The sequence below is a fragment of the Phallusia mammillata genome, chromosome 4, assembly GCF_965637545.1.
Source record: "Phallusia mammillata chromosome 4, kaPhaMamm4.hap1.1, whole genome shotgun sequence".
NCBI lineage: Eukaryota > Metazoa > Chordata > Ascidiacea > Phlebobranchia > Ascidiidae > Phallusia > Phallusia mammillata.
In genome coordinates this window covers 20,248,343-20,274,171 of record NC_137255.1, presented here as the reverse complement: position 1 = coordinate 20,274,171, position 25,829 = coordinate 20,248,343, and the positions used below count along the sequence as shown (strand labels likewise).

Here is a 25,829-nt window from a genome sequence, read left to right as displayed (position 1 = left end):
CCGGGTACAGAGAAATCTTTTGTTCTCGCTTGATTGAGCACGGTGAAATGCGAAATTTGCGTCACATCATAGACTACTATAAGCTGGACTGAACCGTCTAATTTATGCGTACAAAGTAATCGGAGATATCTTTAAAATTAAAGTTCGGAATACAACAAAAACTGGCATGTATGTCTAAAATGTTTTTTTGTTGCATTTTTTGTTTTTTGTTAATACAAAAAGAGCTTTGATTTAAACGTTAATATTTTAAATGCATTTTTGATGTTTAGCGCAGTCACGCTTGAGTGACATGGGCGCATGGCGGCTGTAAATGGCAGATAACGCCCATGCAATGGGTGTAATTTCGTCATTGTAAATGAGTTTTAAGTGTCGTATTAAGGCTAACGTTGCAATTATATATATTGTTTGTTCGAGTTTAGTTTAGTAACCCTTTTGTATTGATTCAAAATACCTAATTATCTTTAGTTTTTGCTTTAGGTTGATTTGGAACTCACCACGCAAGTTATCAGTAACCATGCCATTTAACTTAGAAAATTTAACTTTTCGTGAAATTGAAGAAGCGTTTTTAAGTTTGGATGACAAAGACTTTGCATCAGCCACAGCACAAACAAAATTTAATATAAACGTGTCTGACGAGGAAGCAACGGCTATCTATGTTCAGGCCAAAAATGCTCTTGCCCGTATAACCGAAGATGAGCTACCAACTTATGTTCCTCCTTCTGTTATTGGGTTTATAGGGACACTGATTTCATCATTCAAAAGAGACCAAAATCGTGACCAATTATATAAAAGATATCCAGCACTTTGCATGAATGCATCGCTGCACCTCCTTCTTCCACAGAACCAAGCAGCACAACTTTTAATCAAGTTGTTTGATGCTATTGTAATACATTGTGCAGCTTCACCAGATTTGGAAAAAGCCCATGGGCAGGAAGAAATAAATGGTAGAGACAAAGGTACAAAAAATGGGTAGTTATTTTGACAAAATTATTATTTATCTGTTTGTCTTATTTTGCAGAGATTCTGGAATACATGTCTGGGTATTTGATAAGAAAAGCAACAAAAAAGTTTCCCCATCAAACACCAATATTGAACAGTTTATGTCAGGAGCATGCCACTACTCATTATGTTACTTTAGTTGAAAAAAAATTTGAATCATTGCTTTACCCCAGTGCTGAATTTTTACAGTTGATTTTATATTTTATGAAATTGCACAACAGAGAAATTAAAAAAGAGGTGCGTCTTATTAACTTTACAAATCTTTTAGAAAAAGCAAAAAATGATGTTTATTATTGTAACTTTATAAAAAAGTTGTGTGACCAATTGAAAGTGGATTTTGGTTCAGTAACTCAAGTATTAGATTATGTGTTGTTTTTGTTTTTTAAAGTTCTGTTACACAATTTTGCAAAATTTACACTTCACAAGTATCTCAAAAAGCCAAATATTCAGTCAGCTGGGCTACGTGGTGATCTCAAGCGGATATCCAAGTAAAATTCCCACTTTGGAGTATAAATTCAACTATCTTCTTTGACATTTATTTGTATTGCCATTTTGTTTCCTCAATGCCCGTAACAGGTGTATTATTGTATTTCAAAATTTGCATGTGAAGAACGACCACAATAAAAAGCATGATCGTTGAAAAACTTGCAGCAGAATTTTATTTATTTTTAATTTTTTTGCTCAATGGTTCTTCACACACACTTGTCCATACATTGGATTTTCCGAATGTGGTGTTGCCTCCCTTTATTTTTTTAATAATTTTTCTTTGAGAAATGTTAGACAATCCATATCCAATTTGTTTAATGTCTGGATTGGTGTTCCTTCTCATTATTGACCTCTAAATTAAAACTAATAAGTCTAACAAAAAGCTGCATAATAAAATGATGTACAAACCAAATTTCCAAACACTGCTTCTAGGACATCCTGGGTAACCATGCCCAAACACACATACTGAAAATTGTTTAATAACAGTCGGTTTGTCAAGGCAATTAGGTTTTGAGTTGAAAATAACAAGCCTTCCCATGTTGACCTGGATATAATCCGTTTTTCCTCACCAGGATAAATCACATCAACTTCATTCTAATAAAACACAGGCTTGAAAAAGGAGGCAAGAAAAACTATTAACAAACAACTTACTCTCCAATCAAGAAGGTACTGAATGAAATGTTTTTGCAACCACGAAAGTCTTTCGTCATCAGGTGATTTAATTGCATTTTTAACACCGCAATTTACAATTTCAAACCACCTGTAAACAATAGTTAGCTGAATGTTTGAAACAAAAGTCATTAATTCAAGATAATAAAAGTACTTGTCAAGTTTAAAAATGAAAGTGGAAGTTCCTTCAGATTTTGCAACATCTTGCTTTAATGCAGTAGCAACAGCCCAACTTAGTGTATCTTTAGCCAATGATACTTTCATCTGAAAAAGTATTGGAAGTTTATTTGTATTTTTATTTGCACAAAACTATAATATAAATGTGCTAAAAAAATGTGCAAATTTTCCCACTGGTATAGACCAACTGCAAATATGACAAGGTGTCTGTAACACTTGCTGCATTGGCAGGTTTATATATCTTCACAAAAGGTTTCGCTTGACTTACCTTGCTGTAGGAATGTAGGTCCATATGAGCAGGACTTAGTTTTGTTTTGTGCAGTGGTTTGCTACTTTCCAGTTCATAAAGGGTTTTAATATGTGGCCACAAAATGTCTTCACCTGATTTGCACAGGTATTTTGTGCCACCCGGTTTTGATGAATACACAGCGTTTCTTGATGTCTTAAATAAAAAGGCTGGATTGCAACAAAATTTGCACCTAAAGTAGATTTTGTTGCATGGCATACCTTTAAAAGATGGCTTGTGTCACAGCAAATTAAAATGTCATCTGTGGAGTGATATGGGTTGGGAGCTGTGTATTTTTGGCTTGGTAAATATTTAGATCCATGAATTAAATCAAAGAATTTTCTGTTTACTGAACATCCATCAGCAACTACAGCATGAACATGGAAATTATTTGTCTCACAAATTCCCACAGCCTCCCAAAACAATGAAGCAAGTTGAAATGATGGAGTAACGGTTGTTGGCCACCAAGACAATGGCAAGGACAGTTCTTTTTTCAGTGACCGAGCATAAAAAACTGCAAAACATGTCAAATATTTAAGCCTAAGACCATATTTTTTAACCTAATCTGGAGAAAACAGTTACCACAGATGTGTGTTGCTAGCTTTGCATCAAACATTCTTTCCCCAAAATCAATAAATCCAAGAAGTTTTCCATTTTGAATAACCAGATTTTCTTTAACTGTGAAGCAATTATTAGACAAAGATAAAAATCATTGAATTAATACATTATACCTTTCATTTCATCAACAGTTATGTAACCATCTATGGTTGATTTAAGTTTCTTCATTTCAGCCACTGCGAGCTCATTAATCCCGGGGGATGATGACCCAAAATTTCTAGAATAACAAAAACATGTTTTTTCAGATTAGGCATAATGTGTGAATATAATAACATCACCTGTATTGTTGTAATGTTTTGGTTGAGGGGAGAACTAACACCCCTGTTGTTCTTAACTGTTGGTATGCTGATGGTGATTTGGCATACAACTCTATTGCCCATCTAATGACATCAGGATGATATCGGCGAGCACTTGGAATGGCCTTTGCATTTTTAAACTGCTCCTTAAAAAACATCCTTTGCCACTCATTCATATCACCTATTTCACTATTAAAAACATTCTAAAAAAGAATAAAATTGTGATTTACTCTAAATTCCTGCAAACAAAAATTTAAACATTTACACATACAACCATGTCTTTGTGCAACAATTCATCAACTATAACTAGTTCATCATCCAAAACCTCTGGAATATCCTTCTCTGACACATATTTTCTGTTGTATTTGGTCTTTGTATCATATTTACAGCAATTGTGACACTTCTGCTTTTGCAAGTCTTTTTTAACTACAAAGTACAAGCATTAATTTGCAATTTATCCTTTCCTATTTAAGGTTACATACCAACTACTGCACAAGTTGGTGACCTAATTATCTCCTGAGAAGAAAGGCAAGCTGAGTTCCAACTTTGAATTGCATGGATGTTACTGCTACTAGTGCGAAAACTGACTCCAGTGCAAATGTCAAACTTTTCCAAATTATCTAAACGATCAACACACTTATGTTCCTTAGTCCTTCTAAAAATTTAATTACTCACCTAAAAAATTTGTCAACGGATAGATGTTACCCAACATCTTGCTTTCAAGGTCAATTCTCCAGCCATAGTATGATACCCAATCAATATTGACCCCTGAACTTATGCATACACTGCAAAAATATGACCAGTTGTAGCTGAAAGTTCTATTAATTTTTTTGTCACAAACATACCAGATGTACGGACAGACACTGGATTCAGACAAGTAGTACTCCATGACAAATTTATTATGTCGAAGTGAACATGACCATTTATCTAAAACAAATGTATGGTTATCATTTTTCGCAATTTTGAAACAAGAAAACATAAAACAACCTGATCTTAATTTCTAAATGGGCCACTAGTGGCTCGTAAGTACACAACTGACCAAGCCTATACCAATAATCTGTATGCCTACCAAAACAATGCTTGGGTAGATGCTGAAATGCCTTTTTTAACTGATCTAAACTGAGATACCTTCTTTGACTCACTGGGGAAAGTCTAACTTTTGGTTCCTTTCTAGTTATCTGTCAATTGCATGTGTTCATTACTGTCATCGATTTTAAATAAAACATAATTTGGTCAAATTTTACCTGTTTGGTCCCATAGTATTTTTTTGGCAAGTTTTCACTGGGGTATGATCCTATACGTAAGATTTTTCTTGACGCCTGTACCTTTACATCCTCGGGTTTAAAGTGAGCCTCACAAATTGCTGCCCTGTAGTACCTTTTAATTTAGTATTTTTTCAATTTAGTCTAGTTGCAAAAACATCGCTACTCACGTTTCCTTGTGTAATAAAGATTTTATTTGATCTCCTTTGCTGGAATCGCGGATGCCTAACACAAACTTCGTAAGATTACTGTAGTGATCTTTTTCTTCCTTTGATTTTGTCCCCAGATCTGGCCTTTTAATTATAAAGAGAGATCGCTTGGGTGCATTTTTGCTGTTGTGTCGATAAAAACAGCCTGGTATACAACAATGCGTCATTTTTTCCGAGTTTTCAACCCACTTTCTTCAGTGCTACAAGCGCTCAACGACGTTTGGCGCCCAGTTCATTCATGCGTGACTGCGCTTAAACCTTAACCTCATACGGTTCAGTCCAGCTTATAGTAGTCTATGGTCACATGCAACGCTTGCCAAATGAAAATCAGAACGTGGCTTGCGGTGAAGCATTACAATACGCATTTCATTACAAATACAACTAATTTGCCTATAAAAATCGAAATTGAGTGGCCGGGCACTTGATTGACACTGATGACACCAATGTTTTATTTCAATTTTAAGGTCAGCATAGGCCACCCAGCGACTAAAAATATAGCTTACGAGCGTTGTGGACATCAAATAATATGTTTTAGCTGTAGGCCTATTGCATAGAATTTAAAACAAAATGTTGGGCCCATTCCATCACAGTATGGATGTGGGGGAGCCCGACGGAACATTTGCAGACAGCGCACAAGTTTATTTGGCCTTTCACGGTTGGAAGACGATCAAACGATGCAAAGCTAAAGTTCGAAAACTCATCACGTAAAAAATACATTTTGGATCAAAATTCACCGAAATTTACAGAAAATACCGTTCACGAGCAGAAATCAGTCGGCAGGGCACAAAATTATGTTCAGCCCTTGACTGAAAAGTTAACGTAACCGAGTTGTGTTTACAAGGTTGTTGGTTCTAATACCACCTCGACCATTTCGTGTTTCCTAAATAGGAAATTTGAGAGGCATTTATTAATACCAGTGGAGCCCGATAAGTTGAAATGAAGTAATTAACAACTAAAATAACCAAAAAATATGACTTAACAAACGAAAAAAACATGCAGCTTAATGGATGGCACATGTCCTGTCAGCATAACGCATTCAAGCGTTGCCCGACCAAAAAGATTGAGTTGCGCTTACTGCGTTTGGCGACAAACTACACATAGCTACACAATTACGCCAAATAATCACCAAGCCGGAGAACTTGTCGATTATAACTTGTTAAACTATTCTAATTTGCTGTTACTCGCATATTACGATTATAACATCACAGTTAAAGTAATAGGAACGAAGTTAGTCATGGAAGCCTTGACGTGGGGATAAAAAAACCAGTATTAAGCTAGTCCGTACAAAAATTATTACGCGTGACTGCAAAAAACTCTACACGTCAATGCCGAAAAGGGTTGCTTCAGAACTTTCGAGTTGTAGGCAGTGCGTGACCCGTTCAACAAAAAAGGCAGATTGTTTCGCGTTGGTATTTGAACGTCACTCAGTGTATTGCGCCCCTTGGAGATGGCGGTCATGATTTGTTTAATGGTTTTGTTTTTCCTTGGTTTAAGCAGTCTTTCTGTAGCACAAACAGTGTGTTCCGAAACAGCTCCATGTGGGTTTAGAGGCAAGTGCTTTATTATTTTTTATGACAAGTCTACATAGGCGTATAAATAAAATAAAATGAGTGAGATTTGTTTGTTTTTTCTGCATTTAGGTGGCCTAAACTTTGTTAAACCTGCGGTGCAACGTTCACAAAATGGACTTCTGTCAACCAGTTTAAACGTTGAAATCAGCGACTTTACTTTGGGTTGGCTTACCACAAAACGCCGCCTTTACAATGCTTCCTTTCCCGGCACCACGTTGAGAATCAAAGCAGGCGATCGGGTTCGACTGGATTTGGTGAGATAAGAGTTTGATTATTTATTCTTTTGCTTTTATAAGTGCAGTGAAGGACCCAAAAGTCTACCACGGAATTCAACAGACTTTTCTTTGGTTGCAGAGTGCGGACCAAATGTGTGGACAATTTGACGCGCCACATAAAATCGTAACGTTTATGGCACATTTCACCGTTGCTTTGGTTTTCTAAAGTTTGAAATAGCATTAGTGGGTCATAAAATCGGGTTTAGCCTTCACGCTTTTGTGCACTACATTCTTTTTGTCAATGTTGGACTTGATTTTGTCGAACCAAAACCGTCGTTTTATTCAAGTCCGCTTGGATTGCGTAAAACCAGTTTTGATTGAACAATTATGACGGAAATGGTTGTTTCAAAGGTTAACAACCTCGAGGAACCTGACTTCACAGACGCTCCGTCCGGTTCACTGAGATTTCCAAATACCACAAATCTTCACACTCACGGCCTTCACATCAGCAGTCAGGTAAAATTCATGAGTGTTAAAAGAAAATTTACCAAATTCTGATCCTTGTTCTGATAAATGCTTTATTCTACAATGTTTTGGGAATGTTAAAACAGTGTTTTTAATTTGAAGTTGTTATTTTTTAAGCCGTGTTTTGGGTGGGCCACATCTGTGGTTAATTAGTTTGCCACGGCATATAAACGTACCCGTTATCCCAGGTAACTTTAACTAATCGAATTACAGGGCTTTGTTGTCATAAGTTGTACAATGACAACTGCTTGACTGACCAAACTGGTTAGGTGGACAACGATACGATTTGAATTAATACGCAGTACGAATTTCAACAACTCAACTTGTACACAAGTTTTATAGATGTACAGATTAATCAAGTGTTGTGTATTACCAGACTCCCCAAGATAATATCTTGACACGCGTTGGTCCCGGACAAACATTCTCTTACGATTATGAAATTCACGACCAACAAGCCGCAGGAACCTACTGGTATCACCCACATCTTCACGGGAGTGTCTTTTTCCAGGTTAGGGTTGTGCTTATTCATGCCCGGACATAAGGTATAATTTCCACTTTCAAAACCCAGTCGGAACTGAAGGTTTATTTGCCCGACTTTTAAGATTCGATTAAATTCTAAATTTTTTTTTGATATTTTGTAAAATATTTAGTTTTGGTCAGTAACTTATGTGGATGTTGCCATGAGCAAGTTTTTGACCGTATTATTTTGACCAATTCATCGTGGCCGAATAGTTTTTTGTAAATTAGTATTCTTGCTTTTTTGTCACAGAATCTTGGGGGAATGGCAGGAATGTTGATTGTCGAGGATGATCCGCAAACGATGCCTGCTGAGCTGGATTTAGCGTCTTGTCCTAACAACTGCGAAAACGATATTCCAATGGTCTTCCAACTTTTCCAATATTCAACGGCAGATGATGGTAGTTACTCGTCAACGCAACGTGACATCAATGACAATGAAGCATTTCGGTTTGTGTTACTATTCCTCCACTTTCATAAAGTACAAGAAAAGCACTATAAGCCTCTAAGTCTAAACAAATGATTTTTCGCCAGAAAGTCCGCCAAGTCTAATTATAGAGTGTTTAAACCATCACAGCATTTCATACCGGTTCTTGAGTTTTTTCACGAATTGGTTTCGGCACCTGCTAAATAATATCTTGGTGTATGGTTATCTCTGGACTTATTGTAGGATAAATTACCAATGAAAGATCACCGGGGTATTTTGTGCAGGCTCAACAATATTATGATTGAAAATGGGACACAAAGTTTAGAAGAATGGCTCGAGGACCCAGCCAACAACGTCCAGCACATTTTGGTTAACGGACAACTTCAACCAAACCTTACGGTTCAACCTGGACAGTTGATGAGATTCAGGTAGATAGCGTACATCGTTGTGGTGTTTCAAATAATTTTTCTATGTTAAATTTGTATTTTCATAAAAAATGTTTTTTTGTATTTGTAAAAGCCAGTTTTTTGGTTTCTTTGATCTTGATTTTTTGATAAGGCTCTGGCTTACACCAAGTCCCGTAACGTTTCACTTGTTTTGACCTCCTCCTCGGTTCATATATTGTAGGCTCCTAAACGCTGGTGGAATCTACGCCCTTGCTTTACACATAACACTGCCTGGTGGAACTGGCAGCCCATGTCAGGTGAGAGAAATCGCATTGGACGGACATTACCTCAATCAGCCGCGTGAACAACGACTGGGCAGAAGTTTACTCATGGCAGCTGGGCGTGTTGATTGGCTGGTTGTATGTCGCCAAACTGGGGAATACCAGGCAAGTTTGTAATTTGTTTGCTTTTTAAGTTAATTCTAGCTCATAAACCACGTCAGTCACAAGGTCATTTCAGTTCCCTTTCATGCTTTGGTTTAATGGAAATTCCCAAGCCTTGACCGTCGTCATCTGTTGCTGACATTGACCTTATATGGCAAATCGAAACTGAATCATTGCATGTCAAGTTTTCCATGAAAAATACTGGCAGCAATCGAAATCGTTGTTGCTTCCTTTTTTGCTTTATATCGCTTTACATTTGAGGTGGTTTGGTCTGAATGCTGTAGCGGACATGTAGTTACGGAAGCAAATTGTGCGTGTTTCCTTTTCCTAAACGTTCAATTGAGCCAAACCTGTCTCCATACCAAATGCTTACGTGACCATGTTCAGTTATCGTACAACATAGAAAAAAACCACCAACTACGCTAATATCTTGATAACTGCACAAAACTACATTGATTTCATCTGTAACTGACGCGTATGCAAATTAATGGGTTCTGTGGAAGCGTTACATAAATATTGTGGCGCCGTGCCAAACTTGTTACGTAAGGGATGAAAGCGATTATATCATGCCCGCCCAAGTCTAACACGATTTTTTACATCATCTGTTTTAGCAGGTAAACATTCCCACATACGAAAACTTGGTTCTGCAGAAAAAATAATCGCCAATCCATTCAATTTTGCATACATTTCTTATTTATTGGGTGTATCATCGGATCACGAAACAACCTGTTGGGTTAATTTTATGTTCTAGAATTTGTTGTTTTGCTGAAGAAAACAGCAAAATACAAACAAGTACTTGTCCTATTATCATTAAAGAGCTGACAAACACATCTTTGGCGTTGCAGCCACCGGTTCAAGGTCCCTTGATGCCATTAGCCAAGCCACTTGACGATCGATCTCGATTCGTGCATATAAACATGCACACATTAAGTTTCACCTTACACCTTTGTCATATGCAGCTTCGTTCCACATTCACCAGCAACGACCACCCGTCAATGGGTGAACATCCGAGTTTTAGCGGACTTCTTCTCACAATTACAGTGCAAGGAGATGCCGTTTCGGGCGCCGTCTTTCCAACGTCGTTGCCAGGGCGACCAATGTTCGAAGATGACCTTCGTGATGTGTCAGCTGATGACATTTGCGGCAAATTTGCGGTTGAGGTCACACCGACTGATACGCTGAACCGCGAAGACTTTGACTCGAGCGTTATCAGGTTTGAAGTATTTCGCTTTGATGATTTGTTCCGGTTGCAAAATCCAATGTTGTTGTCGGTTAAAATGTAAAAAAAACTTTGCAATTTAAAGAAACAGTATTCTGTTTGACTTCATAATCCTAGCAGTAAACCAGCAGACTCAAGTTGCAGATTGCTATGATAAATTATAACAAGCTTGATACTTTATTCTAGTTTGATATCTATGGTTTGTTTGTACAGGTACAGAACCGAAGTAGGTAATATCGAGGAATGGCATCTCACCAACACCGAATACGTCACATCTCATCCGATTCACATTCACGTAAATGCGTTCCAGGTAAAATTATCCATATCCACTCTATACCATAGCATTTTTTCGATGACTGTAAAAAAGCTGAATATGTCACGGAATATAGGCTAAACCTCGGTTAAACCGGATTCGGTTGATCCGGATCTTCACCTATTCCGACATGTAGTTTTGGTCTAAACCAGTTTAGATTGACCGAGGTTTACTGTAGCGTACATTTTTGGAGTACTTAACCTTTTCATAAAGTCGTTTCTGAATTTTTAATTGCAACATTATTTCTTAATAGGTTATCAGTTACAATCAGTACGTTGGTCCGGTCGGTGTGGACGACGGAGCTGATCATTGGAGATTGTTTAGCCAGGACAATCAGACCTGTATGTGGCAACACACCAACTACAATGGTATGCAATTTACAATGTTAAATAGCGAAAACAAATGTTTTTATGTTGTCAAAGCAAAATGCACTCATTACTGGCATCACTCCTGAAGTATGTATGTAGACAAGCGATAACAAGCCACTCGTATAGGCCTAGGGACATGTGATCTTTTGTTTGAGGTTTAGATTCAAGTGGTGTGTCGTATACGATAAACAATCGCAGCTTAATAGACACCATTGCTCTTATTTCTTGTGGATACTACTATGCCGCACTTTTTTTAGTATTTCTCTGGTAAGCCCAATTGAATGTAAAACAACCAATCAGCGTAAACGTTTCAAAGGTTGGTAAAAAATAAACTTCGCACACACCTGAACACAGACTCTAAAGCAGTGTTTCCCAACCTATGGGTCGCAACCCAAAGTTGGGTCGCCTGAAAATTGTGTTGGGTCTCCTGTTTTTGACGACAATAAAAGCATCTACGTTTTGACCTCGTTTTGTAGCGTTTTGTTGTTGTTGTTTTGTTTCCCAGAGCTTTAAATTGTTGCCCATAATTTCGTGACAACTTGCCGTGATAAAGGTTAATTATCAAGACAAGTTGTCACGAAATTATGGGCAACAATTTGAAGCGCTGGGAAACAAAACAACAACAACAACAAAACGCTACGAAACGAAGTCAAAAATATATGCTTTTTGTGATGTCATAAGTTATGAGTTAGCTCACTGTTGAGCGTTTTCTGGCTGATAATGCATTGAGCTATCTCAAGTTCGGGCACAATGAAAATGTTTGATCGAAAAAATAGTATTTGCTTGATTAAAATACCAAACTAGTAAGAATGCATGTCCATGGGTAGCGAGAAACCACAAAACAGAATATTTGGGTCGCTTTACAAAAAGGATGTGAACCACTGCTCCAAAGCATTGTTGTGGCTTCAATTTGTTAAAGAGATTAAGTAACGTTTGTTATTCCAACAGCGAGTGTTGCGATTGATATCCCGCCTAACATGCTTGGGAATTTGGGCCACGAAACTCGCCAGCAAACAGGAGGTGTAGGATCGTTGGGCTACGCACAAATTGGAGAATGGAGAGATACAATATTGGTTCCTCCTCTTGCAAACATCACTGTAAGTAAGGCTTTTCAGAATGTTTAGGTAGATCAAAATAAGGCCGTTTTGTGACTCTTTTTGTGTTATAAAAAGCAAATTTGTGATTGTGTATAAACCCATCGGTTTTTTAAGGGCTGCTTTAAAAGTTTTACTTGTAATCTATTTACAAGGCAAAGATAAGTCTACAATGACCTTATCAAACTCGCAACTGAATTGTCCTTAAACAAACTTAAAATTGATTTTTGTTTCAATGACAGACTATTGTACCGACCTTAACACGGCTTGTGTCCCAGGGCTCTGCTGGCCCAAACGGTCCAATCCAACAACCCAATTTTTCTTTCTTTTTTTCGTATAGATTCGCTTTCATACCGATTCTTTTACCGGAAAAGTTGTTACACACTGTCACCTACTGGCCGATGCCGATCAGGGAATGTCGATGTTGTCAGAAATAGTTGAAAAGGGTAGGAAGCATTTCTTTTAGGAATGTTCCGGTTATACTGGATTTGTGAAGCATAATTTATGCCTAATTGGACTAATTAGACCAAATTAAAATATGATCAATTTTCAGAGCTATAATTGGTTTGTTATCTAACCTTTGAGTTTTGTTTTAAGTTAATGTCATGGTGAATCGAGATATTGGGATAAACGAGTGCTTTTTTAATTTCGTTAGGTGGCAACTTAGAGGCTGAACCAACTTCTGCGGGAGCTTACCAATGGTCGTGCATGGAAAATAACCCTGTAGATGTTAAATGCAGTGCACCTGGACTTTTGAAAAGGTTGAATGGAAATTAACTGTTGATTGACACAGCAAAGATTTTGTCCATTAACAAATGTGCTTGGATCTAATCTTGTTACTAACACTTTAAGTTTTATCCATTGATATGTTAATGTTAACAATAGAATTTTATCATATGTCATTTCACCATCATGTTTTCCTAATAACTTCAAAATTACTTTGTTCTAACTTGCAGCTCTTTCGTCTTCATCACCAGCCTGGCGATATCAGTTCATTTGTTCGCTTTTCAGTGAAGATCAAGTTTCTTGGAAAACAATAAAAGCGTTGAAATGGAACTTGTAGGTTGTTTGTAAAAATGATTTACCTGGCAGTCTATAATGATTTTTAGACCCATAGGTCGAAACCAAAAAAATGAAATGAAATTTTAAAAAGAATTGAGCAGGAATTTTGAACAATCGGGGCTTGTGTAGTTTTAATTTTTTCTAATTTTGATCATTGAATTTTATTTTAAAAAACTGCACAAACTTTTTTTATCACCAATAATCTGCATCATAGCTAATGGCGTGTGTTTGGTCGCCAATAAACAGTTTGTACACCATGTTTATAAAAAAATATAACTCTGAATGTTTGTGTATTTGCGAGGCAGATTTTTTGATTTACTAAATAAGCTACTGTAATTGCATTTGCATTGGGTTAGTGATAGTGGATTAACCTGCTATCTGCTCCTCTGACTCGTTCCATCACCGTTTCATCCCAGTCGTGTTACACTTACAGTGCGCCAAACACACTATCTGGTAAGCTGCCGCGTCACATAACGCTTCGCAATACGGTGTAGCTGCAGCGCGTTTGGGGCCATCCACTATTTTTTAACGCATCTATTTTCGTCTTGGTGTTTGTTCATTGCAATTGTGTACTACAAACCATTGATGTCGATTTCTTGTATGAATTCATGCAAGCAGAAATGTTCATGTTAGGAAATCTGATTAAAAGGCAGAAAGAATATTGTTCTGACATAATTAAATGCTTTGGTTTTTTTTACATTCTAATTGCAAGCAGCTACGATAAACGAAAAAAAAATTCCGGAAACAAAATCGGCTGTGTGAATTTGTGGTGTGAATTCAAAACTCGCGGTTTTTAAGTGTGCCTTTAGATGCCATTAAGTTTTTGACAAATTAAACATTTCGAAAAGTGAATTTTGTACATATTTCTGTGATACACATTGTCAAGCAATGGATGGTACACCGTAAAGGAAGCAGATTACATGAATGCGCGGAAATCGCTGCGGCCTAACAACTGTATAATTGTGAGTCATCAAGCTTTTACGGAGATATTAAGCAAGAGGATCGTTATTAAAACTGTGTCGTTTTAAAATTTATCTAATTTTACTAGTTACGACTTGGTATCTGAAGCCAACCGGGTACCCGTTTGATACCTTCAGTGGATGGGTTGCAAATTTTCATCAGTTTTCTGCAAAAGCATTAGTTTTTGCCGTTAAGGGAGCATTTTTTGTGTAGGCATTCCTACTGGTACAGCTTTTTATATGTTAACCCAGTGGCTCTCAAACTTTTTTTTTTTTCATTTCTTTAACACCCTCTTGCCACTTTCGCGAGGACTTGAAGTCCACATGAAGATGAATGTATATTTTGAAAAAAAACGAAAGCTTCAGTAAACAAATAATAATAGGCCAACCATGTTTTCATCACCAAAAACGAGGACACATCCCTAACAAAGAATATTAACAGTTACTTTTGCACCCAAAGAAAATGAAAGCATAATATATTTGACGATTCACAAATCCCTATAACAGATCACGAACGGTATAACAGTGCGGTTTCCGTTTTTAGTCATTGTTTACAGACACAATTACCATCGTAGCAACTCACCTGCACAGTAAGATGGGCAATTAATAGTGTCGCCGAGTACAGTTAGTATGCACAGGTGTTCAGGAATGAAACAGTATGCACAGGTGTTCAGGAATGCATATTTAAAAATCGAATGCCCAATTAGAGCTAAATATTGAAAACTTGTGCTTTTACCCGAACCTGTAGCCTTGTTTAATTAGTGATCTAAGTTTTTCAACCTATTTTAGAAAAAAAAACTTTTTTGTAATCAATTGGACTGCCCAACTATATGGAGATTATTCATTCCCCGGTCAGAAGATCAGTTACTGACGAAACTGAAGATGCAAAAAAGAAAATTTCACTATGTCCATTTATCCTTGCACCTGAACATGTTAGTGGTGACCAACTGGATTGCGAAACGGTGAAAAATGTTACATTGTCACTTCGCATGTAAAAATCTTGAATCTTAAATTACTCTTCGCAGAATGAGTTGGGGTGTTCTCACATGTGTGGCATCGACAAGACTCATGGTATAGCTTACTGCTATTGTCCTGAAGAATATTCCTATGACAACTTGTAAGGTTGCTCAATTTAATTTTCCATCAAATTTATCAAGCATATAGCCAACATATAGAGTACCTTATTCTTGTACTCCCTCTTATTTTTCAGAGGTTAATCAAGACGTTAAGACATTGATGGATTTTTTTCTTATCATGAGTCTATGTCTGATGATATTTATCATTCTCATTCTTGCTGTTGTCATGGTGATGAAGAAAAAAGAATTAAAAAAGATAGAGATTTAGAAGAGTTGGAAACAATTTGAAGTTGGAAAAAAGAATCTGAAATAAAGTTAATCCGTTTTTATTGTCGTCCCTATATTTACCCAGAACACATAAGGTTCGGTGTGATTGTTCAAATACCAAAAAATATCCAATTTTTTTGACTTGTTCAAAGAATTTGTCGTTTTGTGATTGCAATATTGAATTTGTGTGGCATTGCTTGGTTTAACTTTGCCCAAATTGTTTCTGCGTGAAAAAGTCTTCAGAAAACAATAACATCAGATTTAATTCCATTTTAACTGTGTGCAAATACAACAATTTTGGACAGTTTTTTTCTCTATTGATTGGCGTTTGAGCTATTTTGTCGTAGAAATCCAATGATTAATTAACGTTAATTTTGCCAAATCTTTTGTTTAAAACCTGACTGATGTGCCCTTTGTGAGACATAACGAGTGGTAGGCAGGTTCGTCATTGTGACAGCTTAATAAAGAGCGTGTTGCTAACAAAGCACTGCCTCATGTATAAGCCGCTGCTATGCCATCTTCTCGCTGGTTAAAATTAGTCGGTGTTTGCTGAAACCCCATTGCGTATTTTGAACAATGGCTGACCGATCCAACACTGCACGGTCGCAAACAACTGTTTTCGCATTGTGTGCAACATAGCTCGACGGGTACTAAGCCATTAGTTGCGAAGTGTGTCACTTACATAAACATGCCCTAACAAGAGCGGAAATGCATCCGGTACGCCACACCAGGGCGCCCACGAGAGTCTAGGACTCTAGGGGCCTTCAAATATGGAAATTCAAGTTCACAAATAAAATTAGAAATTATGCATGCATTTTTGCTTTTGTTGCAATGAAGCTAAAAATATTGCTGCCGCGTAGTTTTAAAGAAATGAGAGACCATTTAGTCATAAATAATGTTCGAAGGGGCTACATAAGATGTCTCGTGCCTTTTTTTCCTCCCAGGGTCCATGACAAAAAGGCTCAGTACCTTACTTGCCCCGGAACGGGTTCGTTTATTGCGTTGTTTGTCTTGTATATCAGTTAGGCACAAAAGTGAACTGGGTTTAACTAGCAATAGTCATGCGGCACTGAGCAACTATCCTCTTTGTGAAGCTTGTTTGCCGAGAGACAATTAAGCACACACCCGTGAGCGCGCCTCATTAAAACCGCGGAGAAATTTCAAAAGAATTGCACAGAATTAATGAGTGACAAAAGGTGTCATGTAGGTGTCACAGCCATAAAGCAGTTAAAGCAAATTTCAAATCGAATTTCAGGCCCTATAGAAAACTGTAAAGGCTTACTAAACCGAGATTCGATCAGAAAGGCAGGTTACAGTTATTCTATCAACTAACTCAGAAAGCAGATAAAACTTGTTTGTAATACTAATGTTTGTCCGAAGTACAGTTGCAGCTTACATATTAAAGAAATTTGACTCACAAAAACATATAAAACAACTTTTCTGCAAAATGACGTGCTATTCGTGGTTCTTAATCTGGTGTCATTCGCAGGTCCGCAAAAACCTAGACACAGTGTTATATAAAGCCCAAGCAAATCAGGAAGCTAATGCGTATAACAAATGATAAAAGGTTTCGGCCTGTTAACAAACCTTAGGAGTCACAACAGTTTTTGATCAATATTTCTTTTTTAACAGTGCACATGGTTTGGCAGAACGGTTGGCATTTAGCCAAGTACTCTCACACTTCTATCAAGCGCTCATGAAAAACAGCGTTTATTTGAATTTTACGATTCCTTGAGGTTGTTTGTCCCGAATGTTTTGTGATTTGCCTGCAACTAGATTGTCTGATAGGTTTACTTAATTATTAAAATAGAATCGTGGTTATCAGTGCATCGTTGGAGATGAAGTCTGATTTTGTGTTGTTGTTCGCAATGGGCTTAATGCAACTTGTTACCTCCCAATGCACGATGGAAACGCCGTGTGCACTGCAAGGTAAGATGTACTAACTTTTAGGATGGATGTAGCTTCGAGATGAGCATAGTTGTTACAGTCCTTACAAGAGGTGCATATACAGAAACCTCGGGTAAATCGGATTTGGTTAATCCGGATCTTCGCCTAATTCGAAAAAAACTCGAGGTACATTTTTTTGGAAATTGTAATGCTGCAACTAATCGACATCAGTTAATCCGGATCTTTGCCTAATCCAGAAAATTTTTTCGTCCAAACCGTTCCGGAGTAATCAAGGTTTACTGTAATAGCTAAAATCAAAAATATTTGTAGAATGAGAGGTGTTAAAAGATCGCATGACAACGACCATTAGGTTTATGGGCTAAAGCTAAACGGTCGGGTCCAAATTCAACTTCGACAGTGCGAACTTAAGCATGTGAATCCCTTGTGTATGAAGTGTTATAACTTGGTTAAAAGAGTAGAAAGTACCTATCTTCATCGGGTAATGAAAGTATGTGTTTTATCCAATCATAAATGGTTCAATTTGTCAACGAATTTGTAGGTGGGGAACCCTACGTGAAACCCTATGAACAAGTAGCTGTAGGTGGATTACTAGAAACCAATATTGAAGTGCGAATGGCTGAGTTCCAATTAGATTGGTTGACGACGACAAGAAGATTGTACAATGGGACCTTTCCTGGTCCAACTCTTCGCTTTAGAGCAGGGGACCGCGTTCGGTTGGACTTGGTACTTTCATCATCTTAATTGATGCCAGCGACTTTTTGGCGGCTTGGTAAAACATTAACGTGATTTTTAGATGAACAGTCTGCAACTGCCGGACTTTGCCGATAACCCACCCAACACGTTGCGCTATCCAAACACAACCAATGTCCACACGCACGGTTTACATATAAGCAGTTTGGTAAGTTGTGTAGCATTCACCGATTAAATTGGTGTTTTTCGTAACGACACCTTTTTTTCCAACATTGAAAAAATCGTATTAACGCAGACTTGAACAAAAAACGAAAAAGTCTAGTTGCCCACGTCTGCATTAACGTCGTTAGATTTGACCAAGGCCTAAAATACATTGTCGTCACTAAAGTGCGATTTTAAGACTCGCTTGTCGCAATACGTCGTAAAAGTAGAGCAGTAAAATGTGCGAAAATGGAAAAGTGGCTACACCCACTTGCTAAACGATTATGTAACAAGTTTATGCGACAGTTTCTGTATGTTTGCTCAGCGTAAACAAGAAAATAAATCGGCTAAAAGTTTTAGCTGAAAGCTTTAACCCTTTAACTGCGGCGGGCCACAAATGGGCCTGAAGACATGGTCAATTGTAAATCGCGATAGCATTTCCAAACCTCGGCCAGAGATGGCAACTTACTAACAAAATTTGCAGGAACCTCAAGACAATGTACTAATAACCATCAACCCAGACAGTACGTATAACTATGATTACCAAGTTCATCCCGAACAGCCAGCTGGAACGTATTGGTATCACCCACATTTCCACGGAAGCGGATATTTTCAGGTTGGTTGCATGGGAAGAAAAAAACTGTATTGTTTTCAGCATAACAAAGTTTACAAAATCCTCCATGTCATAAGTAAAATCCTGCTTGTGTTTGAGTGTGTGTTTTAGCGGTTAAGTATAGCAATTATTTGATAATTCTACAATATCGCATACTGATTTGTTTCCTGTCTTGCTTCAATAAGGTTTTGGCTTATTTTGAGATTTGGGTTGATGCTTTCTAATTTTTTCATTATGAAGCTAAACATAATCGCGCCCTTTTATGGTAATCTTTTCGCATAAACACGTGTGTGGGACCCATTCGTTTTTGCGTGCAAAAACAATCACGATATTCGGTCAAATGATGTGTCTCGAAGATGGATAAATATGGCGTAGAATATATAAAATGGAAGTACATAGAAAAGCCAGCTCTCTCCAGTTTTATCTGTTTTTGTCAAAGAATCTTGGAGGAATGGCAGGAATGTTGATTGTCGAGGATGATCCGCAAACGATGCCTGCTGAGCTGGACTCAGCGTCTTGTCCCAACAACTGCGATAGGGATTTTCCACTGGTTTTCCAACTCTTCCAATACTCAACGGCGGACGATGGCAGTTACTCAGTGGCTCAAAGTGACATACACGACAACGATGCCTTCAGGTTTGACCTTCTTGTTTGCCTTTGATTAAATTTATGTCATCATACCGAACGTTATTGGACTTTCACTTACCACATAAGTTGCATACAGGTTATTTACACGAACAAATATGTTTTTTTTAAGGCTCAACAACGTCATGGTAAATAACACCACGCAGACTTTAGAACAATGGCTCGAGGACCCAGTAAACAATATTCAGCACACTTTGATAAACGGACAGTTGCAACCTAATCTTGCTATCAAAGCTGGAGAGATATCACGGTTCAGGTAGATTTTATTTTTATGAATTTGAACTTTAGTTTTACACCAAGCATGTTTATCGTCTTTGACTTTAATGCATTCCATGTGGATTTCACAACAAGGGGTCAATTTCACATTCTTTAGGAAATTATAAGAGAAAAAAAGCATCAAGGTTGACATCATTGAGGGTGAAATTGAATTAACTTTAATCGAATCGGTCCACATTGTTTCTATAATGCACACACGATAAAATAACTAATATTATCGGCAGTGCACTTTAACAGAAAACTTAACTACTGTTTGGTTTTGCAACAATTAACGAATTAAGTTTGTTTGCAACAAATATGGGCAATTGCTGTCTTTAAAAGTGCCCAAGGGTTAACGGAAAAAAGCTTGATAACCTTTGCCATGGGACAAACATCTTGCTTAAAAACTAATTCAAAAACGAATATGACCCAGTTTTGTTGCTGTTTAAGTATGAAAATATATCTTGAAACGTTGCGATGCAGACTTCTAAATGCTGGTGGCCTCTACGCCCTTGCCTTGCACATAACACTGACTGATGGCACCGGCAGCCCATGTTCAGTAAAGGAGATCGCATTGGACGGACATTATCTTGATAAACCGCGAGATCAACGGTTAGGCAGGAGTTTGGTTGTGGCAGCTGGGCGTGTTGATTGGCTGGTTGTATGCGAAACTGCTGGAGAGTACCAGGTAGGGTCAATTTTGTTTGGCGACAGTAACATGCAGTATTTTTAAATTTATCACATTCTTATATTTTATCAGCTAAGATCAACTTTTTCGGAGGTGGACGAAGAATCGATGGGCGAGCATCCCAGTTTTACAGGAATCCTGGCTCATCTAAGTGTAACAGGCACAGCTACACAAGTTTCAAGCTTCCCTTCGACCTTGCCCCCCAAACCTGCGTACATCACTGACCTTCGTGACGTAGATCCTGGTGACGTGTGCGGCAAATTCGTGATCGAAGTCACGCCAACAGACACTTTGAACAGACAAGATTACAGCGAAACAATAAGGTTGGTTTTGGGAGAAAAAGCCTTATTTGACACATTCTTTTCACTACATTCTTACAAAATCTAAACTTTAAGCTGCACATTTTTTTCATGTTTTGTGTTCCTTGATATGCAATGTAGCTTAGCAAAGCAGATAGCTCAGAGTTGTAATTCGTGCCTGGCCCGGAAGCATAAGCCCGAAGCCCAGCCCAGCCCAGCCCAGCCCGTGGATCGAAAGAATCGTTTTTGAGAAGCCCAGTACGTGGACCCGAAAGTTTGATTGACAAACTTATGATACAGAATACAATTTATAGACAATGTTGAACAAATCCTTTTAGGGCTGTTGGGAATTAAGTTAGGTCCAGAAACTAGCTATTTACCTATAAAGTTTAATTCCAAATAATTAGAGACAGAGAATGTCAAGTCAGGCCGGAATTAAGCCTGAGATTGTCAATATTTGAGGGCTAATAGTTGTGGTTAACATTTTAGACAGGCCATAGCTTGTATTCTCTGCCGCAATATGTGTTGACTTGTGGTGAGACGCCTTTGTCACATTAGGTGTGTAAATAAGTACCAAGCGGATTTTATCAGAATTCCTCGCTAAAATGCAGACAAAAACTGGCCTACGTAAAAACTGGTTTATCTCTAATTACATTGGTAGCTGCAGACGCTATTATTAATATATGCGCTTTTATAATTTTCACTTTATCAAATTCTTCTTAAATACTTGCGAGCAAGTGGAATGAGGTAAAATAAAATAAATAAAAGGTTTCATCGTTGTTTGAAATACAGCTTTTGGGTTGTGAGGCACTGCAAGAAGGCAAACATTTTACTGATCGAAAAACATCATGATTACGCTTCTTCGCGTAAACCCTGCACAAAAATAACACAATATAATATTTGTTTGTTGCATAAACATTCAGTCAGTCATTCATAGTGAGCATCCACGTCTTTTATTGTTGTTGCTTCATAACCTTCACAGCATCGATAAGTTCAATTTTACTTCTCATAACTCCTCGTTGATATCCGCCTTCAGTTTCTTCTTTTTAGAACTCATTTTCAAGTGATTTTGGACCGATACTTTGGCCTTTCCTTGCCTCCTATTGCTACCAAGACACGTTTTTCCGTTACTGTTGTACTTTCGTACCATTTCCGGGACAAAAACATTTTCGAACAACATCCAGTTTCTTCTGTTTTCCTGCTCTTTACGAAGATGAAATTCTCCTGGGCGTTTATAACCCGCATGTACCACAAACGCGTGGGCAAGGAGGTGGAAATGGTAACCGGCCATGTAAAGCTCACATGTGTGGCTGATACGATCAAACCCGTACTGCTTGAAGCGCTCGTCATAGTCCGGTACGTCAATAGGGCCAATGTAGAAAGGTTCCCAGGATGGGGCCCATGCAAGCTCAAAAGCAGTTGTGATATTTGCGGTGCGAGTAATCGCCATCCAATCATCGTATAGTGTCGCTTTATGGCACTTCGGGCATGTTTCAATGTGAAATGGTCGAACCACGTCTTGTTTTAAAGCGTGCACCAGTTGTGTTTTAGATAAAGGCATCGGAGTTCGGTTTTCGATCTCAAAAGCCGGGGCAACGAACACCGCCGGGTGGCGCAATTGCTGAAACTCGCTTTCGGACAAAAACTTGACAAATTGCGCCCTCGTGTCACGTGACGGCATTACGTCGACGTCCAGTACAAACACATACTTGGTTTGTGAAGCGCTTTTCGCGACGTTGCGTAAAGTGTTTTGGGGATATTGCAGATCGCCGTGGGCGTAATTAGAAGCTGTAAAATTCCTGAGTACTTCAAGAAGACGGTTGCAGTCCACTTTCGGCGTAATAAATTTAAACCAAAGTTGAAAAATGTCTGCATCAAATACCGGCGGCCTGTCGCGTGGATAGACAAAGTGGAATCGAATTCTGTGGAGCTTGTGACATTTCTTCATATACTTGACTCCAAAATATGCTTGTAACGCGTGGGAACCTGGGACGAACAGTGCCACTGATATTGCACCGTCCCAGTGCCAGTTAGTTTGTATTAAATAATGTAAATTGTTGACTGAGCATTGCGTCACAAGCGTTACGTCGTCATCTTTTGAAGTTGTATTTTTCTTTACAGCAGCAACAGACAGTGTATTCCACACCACCATGTATTCTCCCCATTCTTCAGCTTGGCCAAGATGGGACTGCAAAAATTCCTTTTGTAACCGAACTAAACTGCGATTTAACTGCGCCTGTAAATAGCCTACCAGCAAAAAGACAACCAGCAAAGCTACTGTAATCTTGTTCCAACTGCATTTTCTCTTTACCATAAAAGAACCTTGCAGTAACCGTTGAACAGTCATATGGTATCACCAGCGCTGTACAGTAGACACGAAGCAAGACTTTCTGACACACTTTTTGCGGCTGGCTCGTTACCGCCTCAGGCAATGTGGTTTTGCAAACCTTTCCCGTGTGCGTCGCAAACAATTAGCAAAACTGTTTTTGATTATTAAGTACTAAGTAACACAACAAAATTAAATATGGCCTGCTAAAAAAATATTGGATTTTTTGCCTGGGTAACCGTTTGACTTTGCTTGTTAGGATATAACATGCTAGTTTGACATGACTTTTTTTGAGATGGTTCTAAAATAGTACGACATATCGGATGTTTTGGTCTAATTAGGCAAACTTGCACAGTATCTTAATTGCCAAACATTACAACTAAATAAATGTGTATTTTTGTTCATCTGCAGGTATAGAGCAAGGGTTGGAACGATTCAAGAATGGCAGCTCACCAATACAGAATATGTCACGTCCCATCCCATTCACATCCACATCAATACATTTCAGGTAATTTTTTCAAACAACCTGTTTCTGTATAATCTTACATCAAATTGTACTGGATGTTTTCTCGCAGGTTATTAGTTACAACACATACACTGGACCGTACGGAGTCGATGACGGTGGATCGAACTGGAGATTGTTCAGTCAGTATGACACAGACAATGATGGAGATGAGACTTGCAAATGGCAGTACAGCGGTTACAACGGTAAAATATAACCAAGTACTTCGGCTTATACGCCTTGCCAAATTGTTTTGACGGACCGCTTGTGTATCATGACATAACAGAAATCATGTTACATTTTTGGTTAAAGTTGATAATATTTGCAGAATCGGTTGTGATCCAGCCACCTGTCAATGCCCTGCAGTACCTGGGTCATGAAGTAAGGCAGGCAGAAGGAGGTACTGGGACAATTGGTTACGCACAAGTTGGAGATTGGATGGATACGATCTTGGTTCCCCCTCTATCAAACATTACAGTACATGAATTTTTTTCTTTTTTTTTCTTAAAGTTATTTTACCAGCGCATGTTTAGCAGTGTGCAGGGGTGTCTAAAGTACTACAACTAGATGGACCAGCTAACGTGAAAAAAAACATCGCCGAAACTATATAGAAGCTAAGGCAGAGTTGCAAGCGGGCCCAAAATCTGAGCCCGAACCCGGCCCGAACCCGAAAGTATAAGCCCGAAGCCCGGCCCGAACCCGAAACGTTTTTGAGAAGCCCGTTTAGGCCCGAAATTTTGATTAACAGGCCTATCCACGAAAGCCTCGCAACAAAGGATGAGAAAGAAAAAAGAGAAAGACAACAAACACAATGAACAATAGTAGACAATGGCGTAAACAATATTTTTTAGAGTAGGGTGGGCATTAGGTCAAATCCAGAGACTTGTTACTTAGCTGAGTGATTTTATTTAAAAAAATGGCGGACACGGAACGTAAAGTCAGGCCCGTTTTAAGCCCGTTTTCTCACAAATACCTAAGCCCGAACCCGGCCCGAACCCGGCCCGAACCCGGCCCGAACCCGAACCCGGCCCGAAAAGCCCGGCCCGACTTGCAACTCTGAGCTAAGGTCTTTTATAACTCATTCAAACATTGCACCGCAAATTTTACACCAAACGAGTTTTAATGTTTCTGCATTAAAACCCCTGGTCTATCGGGAAGCATCACTAAACCAGCTTTAACAGTTAGAATCTAATTATAACTGTTAGATGCAACGAAACGGTGTGGTCCAACGAAACTGCATTTTTGTTTTGTTTTACAACAGATCCGTTTCCGCACTGACACTTACACTGGAGTTGTTCTGGTTCATTGTCACTTACTGGCAGATGCTGAACAAGGAATGTCCATGCTAGTTGAAATCGTCGGGGACGGTATGTACTCCAAACATAATTTATACATACAACACTGACAAGCGTATCGTTCATTTATCTATAAACGTTGTCTCGTTTGTTGCACTGCATTAGCTGGGGTCGCTTTACAATTTTATGCCCTCTCATCATGATTTAATGTTTTTACTGAACAGGCGAGAGTTTGGAAGCCATCACAACGTCTGCTGGGGCCAACCAAGGCTCGTGTATGGAAAATAATCCAGTAAATCGACTCACATGCTCGAGTGCCGCCAATACGATAAGGTACAAGGCGTTGATTTGTAGCTGTTGCTAACCAAACAAATATAACCTTTACCTTTGTTACAAAATGAATTGGTTTTATGAAACTTTATTTTTTGTTTGCGAAGTATGTTTTTGTAACATAATTTTTTTAGACATATTTTTGTTTAGATTTCTTGAACTTTTGATACAATTCACCTTGTTTTTCAGTATCGTCCTTCTATTGGTTTCATTATTGCTTGGAATTTGCCCCAACTTGTGAAGCTACAGAACACTGAGAAAGAACTGTTCAGCAAGGCACACCTACCCCGTAAATGTGACAAATGTTTTTAGATTTGGTGCTGATTATAGAGTACTAATAGTGCACACTGTGTTTGAAATGGCATTGACTAGCCACCTAATTATCGGTGTCAAAATGTAGTTGTTGTGTTGTTTTCGTGGACCTTACTCTTGTGCACCTATTTAATCAGTGTGTTTGCCTTTGTCGACCCGCCAATGCAAACACATTCGTTTTGGCGCCAAGTGAGCGTTTGACACCGCATCTGAATGCTCAAAACAACATTGGGCACCGTCGTTTCCGGTCTTATCGTACCTTTGACGCTATTTGTTCTCACATACCCAAACATGCTTTTTAATTTTGAAAGTGTGTGAGTGT

General features: G+C 38.4%; 5 protein-coding genes across 6 annotated transcripts; 4 read left to right on the top strand and 1 right to left on the bottom strand.

Annotated features, from left to right (window-relative positions):
• Positions 1 to 71: 71 nt before the first annotated feature.
• LOC145223222 (uncharacterized) lies at positions 72 to 1,491 on the top strand. Its single transcript, XM_080089603.1, has 2 exons — positions 72 to 956; positions 1,019 to 1,491. Exons 1-2 carry the CDS (start codon positions 515 to 517, stop codon positions 1,489 to 1,491), a joined length of 915 nt encoding a protein of 304 aa, XP_079945729.1. The 5' UTR covers positions 72 to 514.
• Positions 1,492 to 6,410: 4,919 nt separating this feature from the next.
• LOC145223220 (laccase-like) lies at positions 6,411 to 13,733 on the top strand. The gene is made up of 14 exons (XM_080089601.1): positions 6,411 to 6,552; positions 6,643 to 6,827; positions 7,200 to 7,304; positions 7,690 to 7,821; positions 8,083 to 8,279; positions 8,541 to 8,684; positions 8,884 to 9,088; positions 10,045 to 10,298; positions 10,518 to 10,614; positions 10,871 to 10,985; positions 11,934 to 12,082; positions 12,420 to 12,525; positions 12,735 to 12,840; positions 13,036 to 13,733. Exons 1-14 carry the CDS (start codon positions 6,450 to 6,452, stop codon positions 13,091 to 13,093), a joined length of 1,956 nt encoding a protein of 651 aa, XP_079945727.1. The 5' UTR covers positions 6,411 to 6,449; the 3' UTR covers positions 13,094 to 13,733.
• A 1,164-nt stretch (positions 13,734 to 14,897) lies between these two features.
• On the top strand, positions 14,898 to 15,636 carry LOC145224650 (uncharacterized). Of its 2 annotated transcripts, none has more exons than XM_080091187.1 (3): positions 14,898 to 15,062; positions 15,126 to 15,171; positions 15,311 to 15,636. In XM_080091187.1, the coding sequence occupies exons 1-3, from the start codon at positions 14,931 to 14,933 to the stop codon at positions 15,442 to 15,444; spliced, it is 312 nt and encodes a 103-aa protein (XP_079947313.1). In that variant the 5' UTR covers positions 14,898 to 14,930; the 3' UTR covers positions 15,445 to 15,636. The 2 variants fall into 2 exon arrangements, with proteins under 2 accessions (XP_079947313.1, XP_079947314.1); XM_080091188.1 differs by having other exon boundaries at positions 15,126 to 15,217.
• Positions 15,637 to 16,876: 1,240 nt separating this feature from the next.
• On the top strand, positions 16,877 to 25,817 carry LOC145224008 (laccase-like). The gene is made up of 14 exons (XM_080090421.1): positions 16,877 to 17,372; positions 17,890 to 18,074; positions 18,145 to 18,249; positions 18,727 to 18,858; positions 19,295 to 19,491; positions 19,613 to 19,756; positions 20,239 to 20,443; positions 20,516 to 20,766; positions 23,480 to 23,576; positions 23,644 to 23,776; positions 23,899 to 24,047; positions 24,832 to 24,937; positions 25,090 to 25,198; positions 25,385 to 25,817. Exons 1-14 carry the CDS (start codon positions 17,282 to 17,284, stop codon positions 25,434 to 25,436), a joined length of 1,956 nt encoding a protein of 651 aa, XP_079946547.1. The 5' UTR covers positions 16,877 to 17,281; the 3' UTR covers positions 25,437 to 25,817.
• LOC145224009 (beta-1,4-glucuronyltransferase 1-like) lies at positions 21,496 to 23,131 on the bottom strand. Its single transcript, XM_080090423.1, has one exon. The coding sequence runs from the start codon at positions 23,087 to 23,089 to the stop codon at positions 21,749 to 21,751; it is 1,341 nt and encodes a 446-aa protein (XP_079946549.1). The 5' UTR covers positions 23,090 to 23,131; the 3' UTR covers positions 21,496 to 21,748.
• Positions 25,818 to 25,829: the final 12 nt, after the last annotated feature.

Coding starts and splice junctions, on each gene's coding strand:
- LOC145223222 (XM_080089603.1), top strand. CDS start 515: ATGCCATTTAACTTAGAAAATTTAACTTTTCGTGAAATTGAAGAAGCG. Junction 957..1,018: donor AATAAATGGTAGAGACAAAG/GTACAAAAAATG, acceptor CTTATTTTGCAG/AGATTCTGGAATACATGTCT.
- LOC145223220 (XM_080089601.1), top strand. CDS start 6,450: ATGGCGGTCATGATTTGTTTAATGGTTTTGTTTTTCCTTGGTTTAAGC. Junction 6,828..7,199: donor ATCGGGTTCGACTGGATTTG/GTGAGATAAGAG, acceptor GTTGTTTCAAAG/GTTAACAACCTCGAGGAACC. Junction 9,089..10,044: donor GCCAAACTGGGGAATACCAG/GCAAGTTTGTAA, acceptor TGTCATATGCAG/CTTCGTTCCACATTCACCAG.
- LOC145224650 (XM_080091187.1), top strand. CDS start 14,931: ATGGAGATTATTCATTCCCCGGTCAGAAGATCAGTTACTGACGAAACT. Junction 15,063..15,125: donor ACCAACTGGATTGCGAAACG/GTGAAAAATGTT, acceptor TACTCTTCGCAG/AATGAGTTGGGGTGTTCTCA. Junction 15,172..15,310: donor TGGCATCGACAAGACTCATG/GTATAGCTTACT, acceptor CTTATTTTTCAG/AGGTTAATCAAGACGTTAAG.
- LOC145224008 (XM_080090421.1), top strand. CDS start 17,282: ATGAAGTCTGATTTTGTGTTGTTGTTCGCAATGGGCTTAATGCAACTT. Junction 17,373..17,889: donor AACGCCGTGTGCACTGCAAG/GTAAGATGTACT, acceptor ACGAATTTGTAG/GTGGGGAACCCTACGTGAAA. Junction 18,859..19,294: donor ACGGAAGCGGATATTTTCAG/GTTGGTTGCATG, acceptor TTTTTGTCAAAG/AATCTTGGAGGAATGGCAGG.
- LOC145224009 (XM_080090423.1), bottom strand. CDS start 23,089: ATGACTGTTCAACGGTTACTGCAAGGTTCTTTTATGGTAAAGAGAAAA.